This window comes from Sparus aurata, chromosome 21, assembly GCF_900880675.1.
Source record: "Sparus aurata chromosome 21, fSpaAur1.1, whole genome shotgun sequence".
Lineage (NCBI taxonomy): Eukaryota > Metazoa > Chordata > Actinopteri > Spariformes > Sparidae > Sparus > Sparus aurata.
The window spans coordinates 32,430,053-32,446,758 of NC_044207.1; the positions used below are offsets into that span (position 1 = coordinate 32,430,053).

General features: G+C 42.1%; 1 protein-coding gene across 14 annotated transcripts in view; it reads right to left on the reverse strand.

Moving 5' to 3' along the window:
* The window catches only part of LOC115572543 (uncharacterized), a 59,049-nt gene that overhangs the window by 23,052 nt on the left and 19,291 nt on the right, over positions 1 to 16,706 (reverse strand). For 6 of the 14 annotated variants that reach the window (XM_030402718.1, XM_030402716.1, XM_030402721.1 and 3 more), the window contains 2 exons: positions 6,618 to 6,778; positions 2,295 to 6,384 (listed from right to left, as the gene is read on the reverse strand). In XM_030402718.1, coding sequence (XP_030258578.1) covers positions 2,789 to 6,384; positions 6,618 to 6,765 — 3,744 coding nt within the window. In that variant the 5' untranslated portion in view covers positions 6,766 to 6,778 and the 3' untranslated portion in view covers positions 2,295 to 2,788. Of the gene's footprint in view, positions 609 to 2,294; positions 6,385 to 6,617; positions 6,779 to 16,706 lie in introns of those variants that run through there. The other 8 variants (XR_003982098.1, XR_003982096.1, XR_003982097.1 and 5 more) reach the window with 7 other exon arrangements.

A 16,706-nucleotide genomic window follows, 5' to 3' on the forward strand; every position in this document is an offset into this window, starting at 1 on the left:
TTTAAATTAATTAACACCTACTGAACCATTTATTAGTTTATCTGTTAATTCTGTCAGTTTCATTTTTTGGGACATAAATGGTGACATCACTGTTGTGTAATACAGAATACAGACAGTTCTTCACATTGGAGAGATGCTTATATGTGTCAGTTTTGTTCACCTGAATATCCATCATGGATATAAAGTCATATTTTGGAGGGAGACTGGCTCGTTCCAGGAAGCTGAAGAAGTGGTATGAAGGAGAGTAAATGGAGCAGGTAGATCCTGCGGGGCTGATGCAGGTGGACGTGGGAGTCAGGGGACGGGGACAGGTGGAAAAGTCTGAGGACATCTGGTGGACGGATGGAGAACGACAACGACTGAGTCTGAAGAGGCAGAATGTGACAGGAACACATGAAACTAACACAGCAGCAGTTTTCCTTTTGTTCAACACAGTTTGACTAAATGTTCACACACACCTGAGTTATGATGTTCTTCAACAAGGACTCACATCTTTCACTTCACTGACAATAATGTCAAAATACTCCATTACAAGTAAAAGACTGGCAGTTCAAATCTCTTTTAAAGAGGCTACAAGAACCTTTATATCCAGCTGGTCCTGGTGGGCCCTGTCAAATAAAACATACATTTATCTTTATGATTTATTCAACCTGGATGAGTCAGAATGTGACCTGGTGACAAACATCAACACTGAATATCATCAATATACACAAACACAATCTGATGCTCTCACTTGTTTATGTGGCTCATATAGAGGCATCAGTATCACATTTAAACAGCTTCAGAACCACTTAAACCTCCTCGAGTTCATTTAAGTCAAAGTCATTAAGTACTTTCACTGAAATACACTGAAAGGATCAAAAGTTAAAGTACTCGTTCCACAGAAAACTGTTCCTGCTGACTGATATCTGTTTCTGTGTGACATTATTAATATTATTATTAATATTATTATTATCATCATCAGAGCTGCTGCAGGTGAACGGTGCTGTAAGAACCCAAAAGTCAAATAAAAGTCTTAAAGTATCTGATATTAAATGTACTGAGGTATCAAAGTATCAGTAAAGTAACTGATCCATATATTTACATGTGTGTATAAACTGTATACTGTGAGTCAGCTGATCATCACAAACACTGTTTTTATCTTATTGATGAGAAAATCTATTCATGTAAAAATGTGATACTTGTAATCTGTAAAGTAACTAGTAACTAAAGTGAACAGCAAAGCAAATACATGCAGTGGAGTAAGAAGTACAATATCTGCCTCCTAAATGTAGTGGAGTGGAAGTACTTAGTTACATTACATCACTCCGTCTGAACTACTTTATATACAGTTAGTTTAGTTAGTCCAGTGGTTCCCAACCTCCGGGTCGGGCCCTCTGAAGGGGCACCAGTTCTGATGCTCACATTTATTTTCACTTTGCATTTCATTTTTCTTAAATCTTGGAACATTTAGATGTAAATTGTGAGTTTGGAAGAGAAAATGAAGCTGCAGAAGACAAAGAAGGCGACACTGACACATCAGAGGACAACAGACAACACTTAGAATCATCACATTTATTGATTATTGATTTCTCCATCTTTCAGTGGGAGCCCACAGGACAATAACATGTCAGCACACATCAGCATGAGGAGAAATGAAACATTATTCAGATCGTCTTAAAGGTTTTAAATGTCCAATAATAAAGAAAATAGTAGATAAACATGTTAAAATAAGCAGGAAGCTGATGAGCCAGTGTAAAAACTCAACTATGTAAACTGGGTACAATGAAACACATTCAAACATTTATGTTAAAAAGACAAAAATAAAGACTTTGATGATCAGGTTGCATTGGAGCAGATTGTTCTATTAGTTCAGCACTTCAACATTTCTCACAACATGATGTCAATGTTTTGATTTGTTCTCTTCACCATCAGATTTCCTTCTACATGTGTGTTGACATCATCACAGCAGAACTGCTCTCTTCATGTTTCTCACAGCGTCACACATTACAGTGACTGAGCTTCACTGTGAGAGCAGACGACAGCTGAAGGCTGCTGTTTACTTTAAATACCATTAATTAAGATGGTGAACGTGGTCGACGTTACACCTGCTGAACATCATGACTGGGCTGCAGCAGCTCTTCATCAACCTGCTGCTACGTTTACACCTGAAGCTCTTCATCAACCTGCTGCTACGTTTACACCTGAAGCTCTTCATCAACCTGCTGCTACGTTTACACCTGAAGCTCTTCATCGACCTGCTGCTACGTTTACACCTGAAGCTCTTCATCGACCTGCTGCTACGTTTACACCTGAAGCTCTTCATCGACCTGCTGCTACGTTTACACCTGAAGCTCTTCATCAACCTGCTGCTACGTTTACACCTGAAGCTCTTCATCAACCTGCTGCTACATTTACACCTGAAGCTCTTCATAAGATTACATTTTAACTACTAGCTGATTTCAAACTACTGATCCAGTCGCACCATTAAAACTGAAGAAATGTCTCAGCTAGTAAAGACTTCAGTGATGTATAAATCAGATCTCTGTCCGTGTGATCATTCATGGAGTTGACCTGATGCCATTTTCTTGCCTGGCACTGATCCTGGTGTGTTCTAATCTCTCTTGGAGTGGCATGTGGTCTGTGTTGGTGTTCGTTGGGATCAGAACCGGTCTCATCTTGGTCTTCATCAGACACTGACAGTCTTATTTGGTGGTGAAGTCAGTGTAGTCAGTGTAGTCATTCTAATTATTTGGTATTAGTTTTGTTGCAGTTGGTATTGTTATTTGCTTGATTGTTTGAACACAAATCAGTTGGTGGGCTGTAGTACAGCCATTAACTCTTGTCGTTCTCTCACGGCTGTCAGGTTCTGAACTCGTTGCTGCCAGCCTGGTTTACACTCAGATTTCTCTGCCTCAATAAGCAGGTCAATGTACTCTGGAGTGGAGAGAGGATTTGGCTTCAGTGCGATCTCTTTGAGTCTGTTTAAACGCTTAGCAGACCTCTTCATCAGTTTCCCCACATCAGCCTGCACACGATCAAATACAGAGTTCAGTTTGTCACACAATGCCTGAACAGATGCCTTAGCATCTTTGGCTTCTAGGTACTTTTCTTTCAGATCTCTTGCCGTTTGTTTTTCTTTAACTTCCTGATACTCCCATTTGTACTTCTGATTAAAATGTACACTCCAGGGACATTTGCCGGGACACTCAGTACAGTTTCCATCTGATCCCATTGCAGAACAGCGTGCTTTCTCTTTATCATCGGCTATTCCACAGGGAAAGTGACAGGTAAACTGACACTGCTGACAGTTGAGGTATTTTCCAGTACGAGAAATATCTGTTTTAACAGGCTTCGTGACAGTGACATCAATCTCAAATTTTTCATTCCTGCTGATCTCTGCCTCGTGATCTTTCAGTTTCAAATTTGTCTGTTTTATCTCCTCAAGCTGGGCTAACCCAAGTTTAACCTGCTTCCGCAAATTTTCAACTGAATTCTCAAGCTGCTTTCTTTCTCTGAGGACCTCCTTTGTCAGTGTCAAGCTTTTGGTTTCTATCACATTCAAAGCATCAAAGAACGTCTCCATGCTATTGGCCCCCATGTCCCAAAACATCTGATCAAAGTCTCCATATTTACTTCTGCCACCTGCTGCAGATGATTTATTGTCTGCAAACAACGCTGAATTATTGAATTTTAAGTGAAGTGGCAGCCCGTCTTCTGATTTAGGACATGGGACACCTGAAGCTGTGATCGCCTCTAGAACTGGTGGAAGCTGGCCGTCTGCAAACGTCACCAGAACTCTGATGTTTTCTGCCACATCTTTGCCAAAGATTGAGAGCGCAGAGTCAAACACATATTTCTGTGTTGGTGTGAGTCGAGCTGAAGAAGCCTGAGCTACGAAACACACAGCATCAATGTCACTGACACCACGCTTATCAGTGAATAGATTACGCAGCTGTTCTGTGATCTTCATGTCTCTCTTTATGCCTCTTGTATCTCCAAATCCTGGAGTATCAACAATGGTCAGTGAGTGGTCTATTTTAAAGTCCTCCTGGTGGTTGATCTTGTACACAGTGACTTCAGAAGTCTGGCTTTCAGCTTGTGATTTTGATGGATCCTCATCAACTAATTTAAACCGATATGAATCCTCCCATTCAACTCCCAGAATGTAATTGATCATCACATTGATGAGAGTTGATTTTCCAGCTCCAGTTGCTCCAAGAACCATGATGGTGCGATTGTGTTTAAAAGACTCTTTCCCAAAACTAAAACGCCTGCAACCTGCAACACCCAGTCTTTCTTCTTCCAGGGGAACTTTGTAAAGAGGGAGAGGACCTGACTTGTGTTCCAGCAGACTGCTTTCGTTTTTAACAGCATCAGCAAGTCGTTCTTTTGGGCACACAGCAAAGATAGAATAGACACTTTCTTTGCTTCTTCCAGCTTCACCACAATCACATCTGACCCTGACGACATATTCTGTCTCTGGCTGAAGCCCTGAAATGATCGTCTTTTCAGTCTTTGACATCTTTTGGTTCCATTGGAGATCTTCCTCTTCCACCCTGCTGTCTGTTTTGGCGTACTCCACGATGTAGCTCAGGATCTGGACATCTTGTCCAAGTTCAGCAGGTTTGTCCCAGCTAACTGATATCTCTATTGAGTTTGGTTCAACTCGAGGTTTTCCAGGAGGGCTGCAAGGTAAAGTTTTAATGGAACCACTGACTTTATTGGCTGGTCCAACACCTACTGAGGTCACTGCTCTGCATCTGAACTTGTACTCTGTGTTTGGACTCAGATCGCTCACTGTGACTTCTTCAGCTTCTGCTGCCGTCTTTTCTTTCCATCCATCCTGTCCACTGACACAGTACTCAACAGAGTAGGAGGTGATGTTCTCTGCTCCAAACTTTGCTGGAGAAATCTTCAGCGTCACACTGTTGTGGTTTATGTCTCTGACTGTTAATGTTTTAGGCTTTGAAGGAGGCTCAAAGTTCTCAGTGACAGAGAAGCCGTCTTTATAAAGGTAGATGCTTGAACCTTTCTGTGACTTGTTTGTTAAACCAACTGCCAAGAACTTAATGTTCTTGTTCTCCTTGTTGGCCTCTGCGAAGTAGCTGAAGAGTTTTGCTTTACTCCTTCTATATGTTACTTCTCTTGAGGTGTACCATTGTTCCTTCTCTACATCATGAGTACGAGACCGTCGAGCTTCGTCTGGTTTGGTTGTTTCTTCTAAGTACTCTGATAAAGTTGAGAGGTACGGTTCATCACTTCCCAGTGAGGTGAAAACAAAACACACAGTATGATCTGCACTGAGACTTTCCTTGTACAGGTCTGTTTCAGATGAGACAATCTTAGTATTCTTCATCATGTTGGTGAAAGACGTTAAGGTGTGAATTTCTCTCTCTTTACAGTCCATCCACTTGTTCAGGTCTTTGCTGTTGAAAGGAGAAGAATGTCTCTTCCTCAGGATCTCTGCGAGCACAGCTTCTTCTTCTCCTCCTCCTCGGATTGATGGAAGTTTCTCTGCCAAGGTTTGTTGGAATACCAGCTTGAACTCAGAGCACATCTCTTTAAAGGTTTTAATCTTTGTGCCAATCTGTGGGAACTGCTGTGCAGTGGTGGTTTTCAGTGCATCATTGCACCTCATCTCCAGCTCACTGAAGTCCTCCAGGACTCTCTGTGATTCCTGGACTAACTCTACGCTTATCTGACGGACGAGTTTTGAAGCAGAAGAATCTAAACATGTCAGTGGCAACAGCCAGACCTTTACTGGTACGGCGTTTTCTCCGTTGGCTCCCAGCAATGTTGGCAAACTCTGATAGACTTGTATTGCATCCTGAAAGGATGTCGGCATTTTCTGAAGTGAAAAGTCTCCAAAGAATCTGCAGGAGAATTTCTCAACCTTTTCTCTGTCTTTGTCTTCCATTTTCAGTGAACCTTCACCCTGTATAGCAAGACAGGGAATTTTCTTGATCATCACCTTCAAGTTACCTTCAATGTCTTGATGATCTTCCTTTTCTGACACCTCACGGTCAAAGACAAAGAAGGCTTGTGCTCCATAAAGAACAGCTGTGACTACATGTGTAGCTAACCCTTTATCAAAGACATCTGGATGCTTCACATTACCTCTTCCAAGATGATCCATCGACAGTTCTTGGACCTTTGTGGTAGCTTTGTACTTTAGTGTTACTCTGGCCTGATTTTTAGAAGTCTTACTATCGTTCAGGTATTTTGCTGATCCATCGACCTCAACCAGTCCACCCAAGAAACTTGCTTTAAGAGAGGCGTCAACATTTAGTGCTGAAGATTTGTCCTCAATTGATTCAGATGCAACTATCTCAAAGTCAGTCTGAGGTTTTGGTCTTTCTCTTGTATGTTTTTCGAGGTCATCACAGTCCCACAGTGTCATGCCTGCAAAAAAGAATCAAAATAGTTAAACTGCTTTTTATTTTTTAGGAAGGCTTGGACAGGTTAGTTTTCATTGATGAATTTACAGTATTTGTTTTTCCTTTTTTGTAACTTCTGCAAATTCAGATAAACTTGTCTTTTCAGACAGTAGCAGGAGTTGGAATTCACTACTTAGAACTTACAAACACGTATTTTAATTGAGCCACATTTAGGAACCTTTACTTGTGAATCCTTACCAGGAACAAGAGAATCACTGCGGCAGTCGTACAGCATCCCGGGGCTGAACGGCCGGCCGAGCGCTGCTACCTCCACTGCTGCCGCCTCTCTGCTGGTTTTCGGGTCAATTTCCGTCACCTCCGTCGCTCTGCTCACTAAAGCGTCCATTTCTTTTTCTAGACTAGAGAAAACAGGAAGTATGTTACTTTACTTCTGGGACACTACTGATATCCAAACTGTTAGTAATCTGTCACCTTGTACAGTAGAGGTGTGGAAATTATTTTATTAATTGTGGGTGGACATTAGGATCATGTTGTGTCGGAGGGAGGCAGATATCAGCAGCAAGTGAAAAAAAAACAAAAAAAACACCCAGTCTTTAGAAAGCAGGTATCTTGGCTTGTGTCAGACTTCAGAACTTGCTGGGAAACATGAACTGGACAAGACACAGGCTGAGTGTAACTTCTGACTTAAAACAATTATGAATCACATTGGCAGTTTTCACCTGACGCTAACATCTGCAATCATAACGAAAACAGTGAGTCCAACTAATCAGTCAAGAATTGAGGAGGCGCTGTCAACTTTGCTGTCTAACTCAGAGAGGTGTGTGCAGCAGAGTGTTTGTGATCTTTGCCATATTCAATATGTGTCTTGTCTTAAAGCTTCCATTTGAAAATGATATTTTATAGATCACAGCAGAGGAGGTCACAGATACTGGTGTTAATAAAAAATAAAGTGTTTATATTGTAGCCTGTTGTAGTCTGAATACTGGAAAAACCTTCCTAATAATAGGGGGAATTTGAATAATGAAAAGCAGCAATGTACAGTTGCTGAGAACGACCACATGGTTCTGACAGCTTTGTCCATTTTCGTTATGCCCATGTCAATCACGTTGTTTTAACAGCCAACTCAGGACCCTGCAACCTTCCTTAATCCACGCTGAGGAAGCAAGCTGGATTAGAGATATGCGAAACATGTGAGGCTTATATTTAGTGTCTGGGCAGATATAAGAAGTAAGCATATATTGTATGCTTGTGAGCTACAATGATTTGTGAGATTGTGGACCGCTGAGTCCTATTTATTATGGATGTCCCGATCTGTAAGATGATTCCGTTGATCGGAATCGGCAATTTTTAACGTGGACCCAAGCTTGTTTTTTGGGGGTTTTTTTCACATACGAGCATAGCATTACTTTGGCTAACCTGAGGATAAAATGTCTGCAGTGTGGAAATGACTTAAATTAGAAAGCGAAAGTAGTCCAATGGCGACATGTAACAACCGTTTTGCGGAGCTGCAATTAATACTACTCATTTGATGCGGCATATATAAAACAAACACTCAAAGAACACAACGTGTTCACTCTAGAGTACAGGCAAGGACACCAAAGCAGCAAACACTTGCATATACCTTCAAAAGGAAAGAGAAATATCCTCGAGACAGTGACATGGCCACAAATATTACAGAGAAGATAACTGAATTAATCGCTCTGGATAACCAGCTCATCTCCATGGTAGAGGATCATGGTTTTCTTCACCACCTGGAGTTTTTGAATGTCCTACCACCTCAGCATTTCATCGCACTGTGCGGTATGCGCACTAGTTTCGTGGGTCTCATGAAGCAGGGCATGTAAAACAGGTCAGGGTTTCCCCTACATGTAATTGACTGTGGCGCACCGCCACGGCAAAATAAAAGCTGCCACACCTTAAAAATTCAGGCATAAATAAATCCAGTGTTCGAGAAAGGAAATATTTTACCGTCGTCTTCCACCGCAGTCTTTGACGTCAACTAGCATGTTGGATATTTAGCTTGATAATTAACTAGAAGATTAAAATGGTCACTTAAGCAGAGTCCGACCACATCCGACCTGTTTTCCGACAGAAGCACAAATTACATTCTGTACCTGAGCCGACCCACTATGAATTGATACCGACGGCCGAAGGAAAATTGGACGGACGCAATTTTTAAAAGTGAAAGTAAGCCAGCGTGGGGAATGGGAGTTCTGACCCGATCTGCATCTGTGTCTGACACAGTACTTTATTTTTAACCCGTGCAGGACTTAGATAACTCCTCTCTTGAAACCACAGACGTAATTTTGGGGGGGGGACACAGGGGACATGTCCCCTGCACTTTTTCGAAAGGCTGTTTTGGTCTCCTGCAGTTTTTACTGTTCAAAAACCATGTTACGCTATATTCAACTGAGACGCGTCAAGCACTAGGACCAAGCGGAAAACGGCCGTTCAAGCCGGAGCCCGTCTCCCTGAGTTTAGACCCGCCCACAAGCTCCTCGATTGGCTCTGCCGTTTCTTGTGTGATTGGCCATCCCCGCTGTCACTCCATCTTGCTTGCACACCAGTCTGCTAGTTGCCCAGGAGTCCTTATTAATCTGCCACTGTAAGTTGGGCGTCTGTTCTACCTGGGTCACGTCCGCTTGAAGGATTGTACTATCAGAGGTTTCATTTACATAAACCTTTGAATTGGTGTCCATGTGCGTATGTGCGTGCGTTATTGCGTGTGTGTTTGGTAATTAGGTGCAGCCAGGATGCAAATTACCAAATATGGCCGGGGCGTTTATTTGTTTCAATCACTTAACAGACCAGGCGTTTAATTCAATAGGGTTAGGGTTGTGCATCTTCTGCCAGTGAAGTTGTTGCGGCGGAGGAAATGATTCAAACTCCTCATCTCTGCTGTCACTCACGGTGGCAGACATTTGATTCTCCATCGCCCTGATCATTTTGCGGGACACTCTCTTGTGGTGTGCCCGTTTGCTGATAACTCATTCCCACATGTTTATCTCAGGCTCCTCGCAGCCTTCTTCTTCCCTCCAGCAGGCAGCCTGGACCTGTTGCTGTCCTCCTCGGACAGACGCTGAAGCTCAGTTTGATTTTTTCGCCCATCTCTCACTCTCTTGGGATCGACAGAGAAACTTCTAGCAGCTGCTTCTCTCAAGTTTTCCTCTGCATGTTTTAAGACAGAAAAAATTTTAATTCAAGTGGTACTTTTTATTTTGTTGCAGCACCGGAGCCATGATCATCATCAGTGTGAGACAGAAAGCAGCATAACACGTGAAAAAGACGAAGAAGAAAAAATGTGCAGTGTCAGTGGTCACGTCTTCTTCCTTGATTTAAAAAATAAATAAATAAATTAGAACCGACATTTATTTGGAACTGGTGGTTATTTTTTTTAAATATACACCTGCACCCAGCGTTTAAAGGGACCCTGTGGTTAATTGAAACGCGGCTATTTGGTCATTTACGGTACTCAAAGAAATGCGTTACAGCCATCCTGCAACACCTTCACTGGCTCCCATAAAATGTAATATTATCATTATTGGTATTATTATTATTATTATTATTATTATTATTATTATAACAACTGTAGAGCCTCAACAATGCAAAGACTTTAAAAAAGCTTATATTTAATGCCAAAGAGATGCACTTATTTTCATGCATTATTTTTATGTTGAAATGCTGCAACTGTTTAAAAAAACAACAACATTTTAGTAAAACCTCGGATTACAAATGTGATTTTATACATCCAAACTCATGAGAATTGTGAAACTAAGTTTGAGTTGGAGTGAAGATGACTAACAAGGTGAAACACAGAATTGGGTGATAATGTTTTGCTACATGCTTCACAACCAGTCAAACCAAAAAAAGGAACAGTAAACTTGAAAGTAGCGATAGAACTAGAAGAACTACTAGAAAACACAGAGAACTGAAAGAGTTGGAGTTTTATTAAAAATACTTGTGTCTCCCCCCACCTCTGAAATCAAAATTTCATTCTTGCTTGAAACAAATCATAAAAATGGCATTTCTTTACAATATTAGACGACTCTTCATTCCAAGCCCATGCAGGGGAGTTCATGATGGCTGTGTGAAAGCTTTATGACCAGAGAAAAAAAATGAAATTCCCTAAGTAGCCTATGACATAAGTATAAATATTACAGTATAATGAAGGCCGAGATGCTTCGCTCTGTGTGAATCACCATCGGCGGAGAATTGCCGAACCACCGCTCCGGAGATAATGCGGAGAGGCGGTTTAAAAACGGCTAGTGTCTGCTGTCACAGTGCAGCGTCACAGACTCACCTGCTAACACAAGGAAGGTGTTGTCACAGAATATGCAGAATAAAGAAGAGCCATATGAAAGTATAGACTTTGTTTCAACTAAATAAAAAAACCTATTAAACAGCTTGGATGGGGAGCCATTTAGCTCAGTTGGTAGAGCAGCGTCCCATGTGCAGAGTCTGTGTCCTCGCTGCAGCGGTCCCGGGTTCGATTCCCGGCCTGGGTCCCTTTGCTACTTGTCACTCCCCCTTTCTCTCACCCTGTTTCCTGTCAGCCTCTTCAGCTGTAGTATCAATAAAGCCATAAAAAGGCCCAAAAAAAAAAGGAACAGCTTGGATGCAGGTCCTTTTTTCTTCATGCAGCTGTATTATCCAGGAAAATATTAGTTAAGGCCAAGTATCAGATCGGGACTCATTATCGGCAGATACTAAATATCAAAGGACTTGGATCAGGATCGGAGTAAAGAAAACCTGATCAGGACATCTCTACTTTTTATGTGCTGTAAGATTTACATTGTAAAACACTACGTCACGTACAGTGTGAGGCCCAGTTGCTGGACGAGAGGTTTATGTACACAACTCTGTTTACTTTCGATCAACACGAAACTTAACTTCAGACACAGACTGTAGAACCTCCATATCAGATAGAGAGGTTCTACAGTTGAGAAAATGTAGTGGAGTGAATTTTCTCTATATAATCGTACACTTGAACTGATATAGATTTTTTTAGGTGAGCCTTGTTTTAGGTGGTTAAATTTCGCTTTTCCTCTGGACCCCGTTCACTGCAGTACAAATAGGACCGTAACGATACACCAAACTCACGATTCGGTTTGTATCACGATTTTTGACCCACGGTTCAATACAAACCTCGATTCTTTTTTGTCTTTCTAAATTAAACATTTTATTTATGTAACATTTCAATAACTTCTGTATATGATACTTGTCTGATAGTATTGTGGAGGGCATGTCTATCTGATGGTCCGTTAACTGCACAGATCCCTCACTCAATTTAATACAGAGAAATGTCCCACAAAGCAACGTTACAGAACCAATCTAAGGTAACGTAGTAGCTGTAACTGTCTTTGGCAACAAGGAAAAATACCGCAGCTGTACGTGGAGAAGCGTCCTTCCTCCCGCCCGTCCTACAGACTCCTCGTCACTCCTCGTCACATTTCGGCAAAAAAACTTTACCTCAACGAGTGTTTCTGATGAAAAAAAAAATCCCTGCGGCGGTGGGCTCTCCGGACCGGGACTTCAGTGAACCTTACCCCGGAAGACAGTCTCAGTCGGTTTTGATTGACAGGGGAGACACCGGGGAAACCCCTTGAAAACACACACACGTCGCTTTCTTTCTTTCGCCTTTTTTTTTCTTTGGCATGACGTCACTGCCATGCGCCAAACAAACGACTAATCTACAAGTAAACAAAGCCTTGCAAAGCGTTGCAAAGCAATGTAGTGAAACCAAAACTACCTTTTTTGATTGGACTGTCACTGAACCAACTAAAAGACGCTGACCATGCAGCTTGTTCACCCACAGGTTTCTGAAGGTGGCAGCAGCCGTCGCCATCTTGGCAGTACTTGAGTCTGCCTGATTCCCGGGTAATCAAAGATGGAGGAGGAGGTGGAGCTGAAGCTACCAAGGTAGCTAATGCTAATGCATTTATACAGCTTTATAACCAGATTAAAGACTCCTCGTCGTAGATTTAGGTCAAAGTAAGTATTTTTCAAGTAAATAAAGTAGTTTTACAAAATGTTCACAGACACCTGAGTCATGATGTTCTTCTACAAAGACTCAGATCTTTCACTTCTCTAACAATAATGTAGAAATACTCCACTACAAGTAAAAGACTGGTATTTAAAATCTCTTTTAAAGAGGCAATAAGAACCTTTATATTCTGGTGGTCCTGGACAGGGAAGACAACATTCAGATCAGTCTCATGATTAAAACCTTCATGTGCTTGAAGACATAATACACCAAGTACTTGTTAACCAATCCCTCCTCACACAGAGTGTTTCCTCAGTTCAAAGCGCTTTAGTATGTTGTTGTTGTCCAGTTAATGTCAGCAAGGCAGTGATTTCACCGTTAGACTTCAGTTAATTATTTTAGGTTACTAAAACCAGTTTGTGTCAACAAACACACATACTATACTGCAGAAAGTATTCACTCATCCATCCAAATAATTCAAATCAGGTGTTCCAATCACTTCTATGGCCACAAGTGTATAAAAGCAGCACCTCAGCATGCAGACGGTTTCTCCAAACGTGTAAAAGAATGTGTCGCTCTCAGGAGCTCAGTAAACTCAAGTGTGGTACTGTGATAGGATGCCACCTGTGCAGGGTTCTAAATTAACTTTTTTGATTACCAGCCAATTTGGCTGGTAACTTTCTAAAGTTACCAGCAAAATTTGATGATTTAACTTTCTAAAGTTACCAGCCAATCAGAATTTCCACTAGCCAACTTTTTTCTCATGGTCCTTTACAGCCTCGACTTTAAAATTATTAGTTCCCACCAGTTTTTTCCGTTTTGCACGCATTGTTGTTGATATTCTCAATTTCATCCCCTGCCTCCTTCCTCTTCACGCCCCCAGACGTCTGTCCAACCAACCACTGCTGCATTTAGCTTAAGTTTAGGCTATTTTTTAATTTACTTCAGCTAGCTCCCTCCCTTCTTTTGATAGTTTCTGCTCCATTCATTCATTCTTTTTCTTTTTCTTCTTCTTTGTGTTTTCTGTTTCCATGGTTTCTCGTGCTGGTTGGTTGCACTGCCTGCGCGCAGCCAATGGGCGTCTTATACGTCATCACGTAGCATCACGCCAGAGTTCATAGGAAATGTAGTCAGTACTGCCCAGCAGGGTTGGAATTTCGTCATTTTAGGGGCAAGGCCATTTGGCCTTCACTTCTTTTCCAGGGGCACCAAGGCCACATGACAGGGCACAAAGGCCATTAAGTAAAATTTGATGATTTGCCTTTCAGATTGATACCATAACATCCTTAATTATAATAAGACATGGATTATGTATTAAAATATTCTTTAATACTACTCTCAAGTTAATGTTACATTAGAAAACAGTTTTTTAATGTAGGGTTAGGTGATTTTTGTGATACTACACTGAATATTAGTGTTACTGAATATTTCTCACAATAGAAATTCCCCCAAATTATGCCAAAGCACATTTTTTCCAAACAAAAAATTATATAATGACCAGCAGGAGACCACTGATGTGTGGAGTGATTCTGGTGACACTACAGTGAATGATAGTGAAGTTATTGAATATTTTGAGTAGTTTCTCTTTTCGGTGTTGCACTTTGTAGACGGTCCCTGCGCCCTCGTCTCACAGCTGGCTGACCATACAGACCAGAGTTAATGTCCAGACGCTCGTTTAGATAAAAATACGGTTGTAGCTTGTTGTCTACCTTAATATGGTAGGAAAGAGCCGTCGTTTGTGTTTTAACCAGATTTCACTTATGAGTTATTGATCCGGTAAGTTTGAATCTGTGAATATATTTCCAACTATACTGAACTAAATCTTACCACATAAGTCAGTTACGTATCATGTCAAACCGGCTGAGCTCGCTCGCTGTGCTGTAAGTTTCGTTCTTGTGTTTTGAGACGCTGCTGCTGTTTGAGAGGCTTTCACGTGAGATCATCGTGATGATGAGACTCCACCTGCGCGAACCGCGGACTCACTGAAGTTACTATGAATGAGTACTGTGCACTCAGGTGGCTGTAATTCACGATAAGAACATTACGCTGTCCGGCCACGGGCACAGAGGCCACTGTGGCTGTACGATGATTTTTTTTTCATGGGGCATCAAAGCCAAAGTGCGGGCCACCGTGAGATTCCCACGCTGCTGCCGAGGGAGTGAGAACAGTAGAGCGGCTCTGATTGACATGATTGCCTCATGCATCACCAGCCAAACTGGCTAGTAAGTTTTTATTAACACCCGCCAAAATGATTTTTAACCCGCATTTGGCGAGTTGGCGGGTGTTAATTTAGAACCCTGCACCTGTGTAACAAATCCAGTCGTGAAGTTTCCTCACTACTAAATATTCCACAGTCAACTGTCAGTGGTGTTGCAGCAAAGTGGAAGCGATATGCGCAGAGTGCGCAGAGGTCTCCAACTTTCTGCAGAGTCAATCGCTACAGAACTCAAAACTTCATGTGTCCTTCAGATCAGGTCCAGAACAGTGTAGAGAGCTTCATGGAATGGGTTTCCATGGCCGAGCAGCTGCATCCAAGCTAGGGCTGCACGATTCTGGAAAAAATGTGAATCACAATTTTTTTGCTTAGAATTGAGATCACGATTCTCTGGCCCGATTTTTTTCACAAAATGTTTATTGCACTGATGAACAGAGGCATACTACTATGCCTCTGCCATACTACAATTTTTTTTTTTTTGTATGTTTTGTTGAAGTTCTATCATTGGATGAGAAATGATTTTTACAAAAAAAAAATAAATAAATTAGGGCATCCTTTAATCCTCATGTTGTACAGTGTTTATTGTGGCCATATCCTTGGCTAGGTGATATGTGATAGCTGCTGTGATCAGCTTTATAAAACGGAGGCGTAATATTCCTCCTTCCTATCTATCTATCTATCTATCTATCTATCTATCTATCTATCTATCTATCTATCTATCTATCTATCTATTCCAAAAGCCGCCTCTGGGGTCGGCGTAAACATATGACGTGACGTGAAGCCTGAAGTTGGGCTGTGAACAATTAACAACGAATTTGTCTTCAAAATAACAGCTTTACATTGCCATTGGAGTTTAGAACTGGGTTCTTAGCGGGGTGCTTTTAATTTGAAAGTAGCTACCGCTCCTAGCTTGCGCTACAACAACAAGCTAGAGATCCAGGAGCATCTCCTGGATCTCAGCTGCTGTCCAGTTTCCATCTAGCAGGCGAGGTGGATCGGCGGACCAAAACAGACCCTCAATTTGCCGCCCTCTGTCTAAAACCGCGGACCTAGCCGCCAAAAGGACGGGCAGATTGGCGGCTTGCTGCACTGTCTAAAAACGGCTTCTCACTCACTCCTTCCAAACACTAAACTGCAGGCGGGCTCCCTCCACTGAATCACGTGTTGTAAAGACGATTTACCATAGGTTGAGGGAGGAGGCAGCGGCAGTGCTGCATTTGGGGGCGCTTCAAAAAATCCAGGAGGAAAATAGGAGCATTTGTTTGTGATTCAGCTCGAGACATAAAATGCTTCAGAATCGCCATGTGTGGAAATGAGATCAGGTGTATGTGTGAATCGAGATCGCGATTTTTTAACGATTTTTTGTGCAGCCCTTATCCAAGCCGTACATCAGCAAGTGCAATGCAAAGCGTAGGATGTAGTGGTGTAAAGACGCCGCCACTGTACTCTAGAGCAGTGGAGACACCTTCTCAGGAGTACCGAATCACGCTTCTCCATCTGACAATCTGATGGACGAGGGAGATTCTGGTGTGGGGTTGTTCTTCAGGAGCTGGGCTTGGCCCCTTAGTTCCAGTGAAAGGAACTCTGAATGCTTCAGCATACCAAGAGATGTTGGACAATTCCAGCTCACAACTATGTGGGAACAGTTTGGGGATGGACCCTTCCTGTTCCAACATGACTGTGCACCAGTGCACAAAGCAGCTCCATAAAGACATGAGGAGAGAGTTTGGTGTGGATGAACTTGACTGGCCTGCACAGAGTCCTGACCTCAACCTGATAGAACACCTTTGGGATGAATAAGAGCTCAGACTGAGAGCCAGGCCTTCCCGCCCAACATCAGTGTGTGACCTCACAAATGCGCATCTGGAAGAAAATTCCCATAAACACTCCTAAACCCTGTGGAAAGCCTTCAGAAGAGTTGAAGCTGTTAAAGCTGCAAAGGGACCGACGTCCCATTAAACACTGTGGATTAAGAATGGGATGTCACTTAACTCCATATGCAAGTCAAAGCAGGTGAGCAAATACTTTTGGCAGTATAGTGTATGTCAGGGGTCATCAACTATATTTGTCCAAGGGCCAGAATTTTTCTCTGCGCACACTGTAAGGGCCGGATGCTCATAAAATAAAA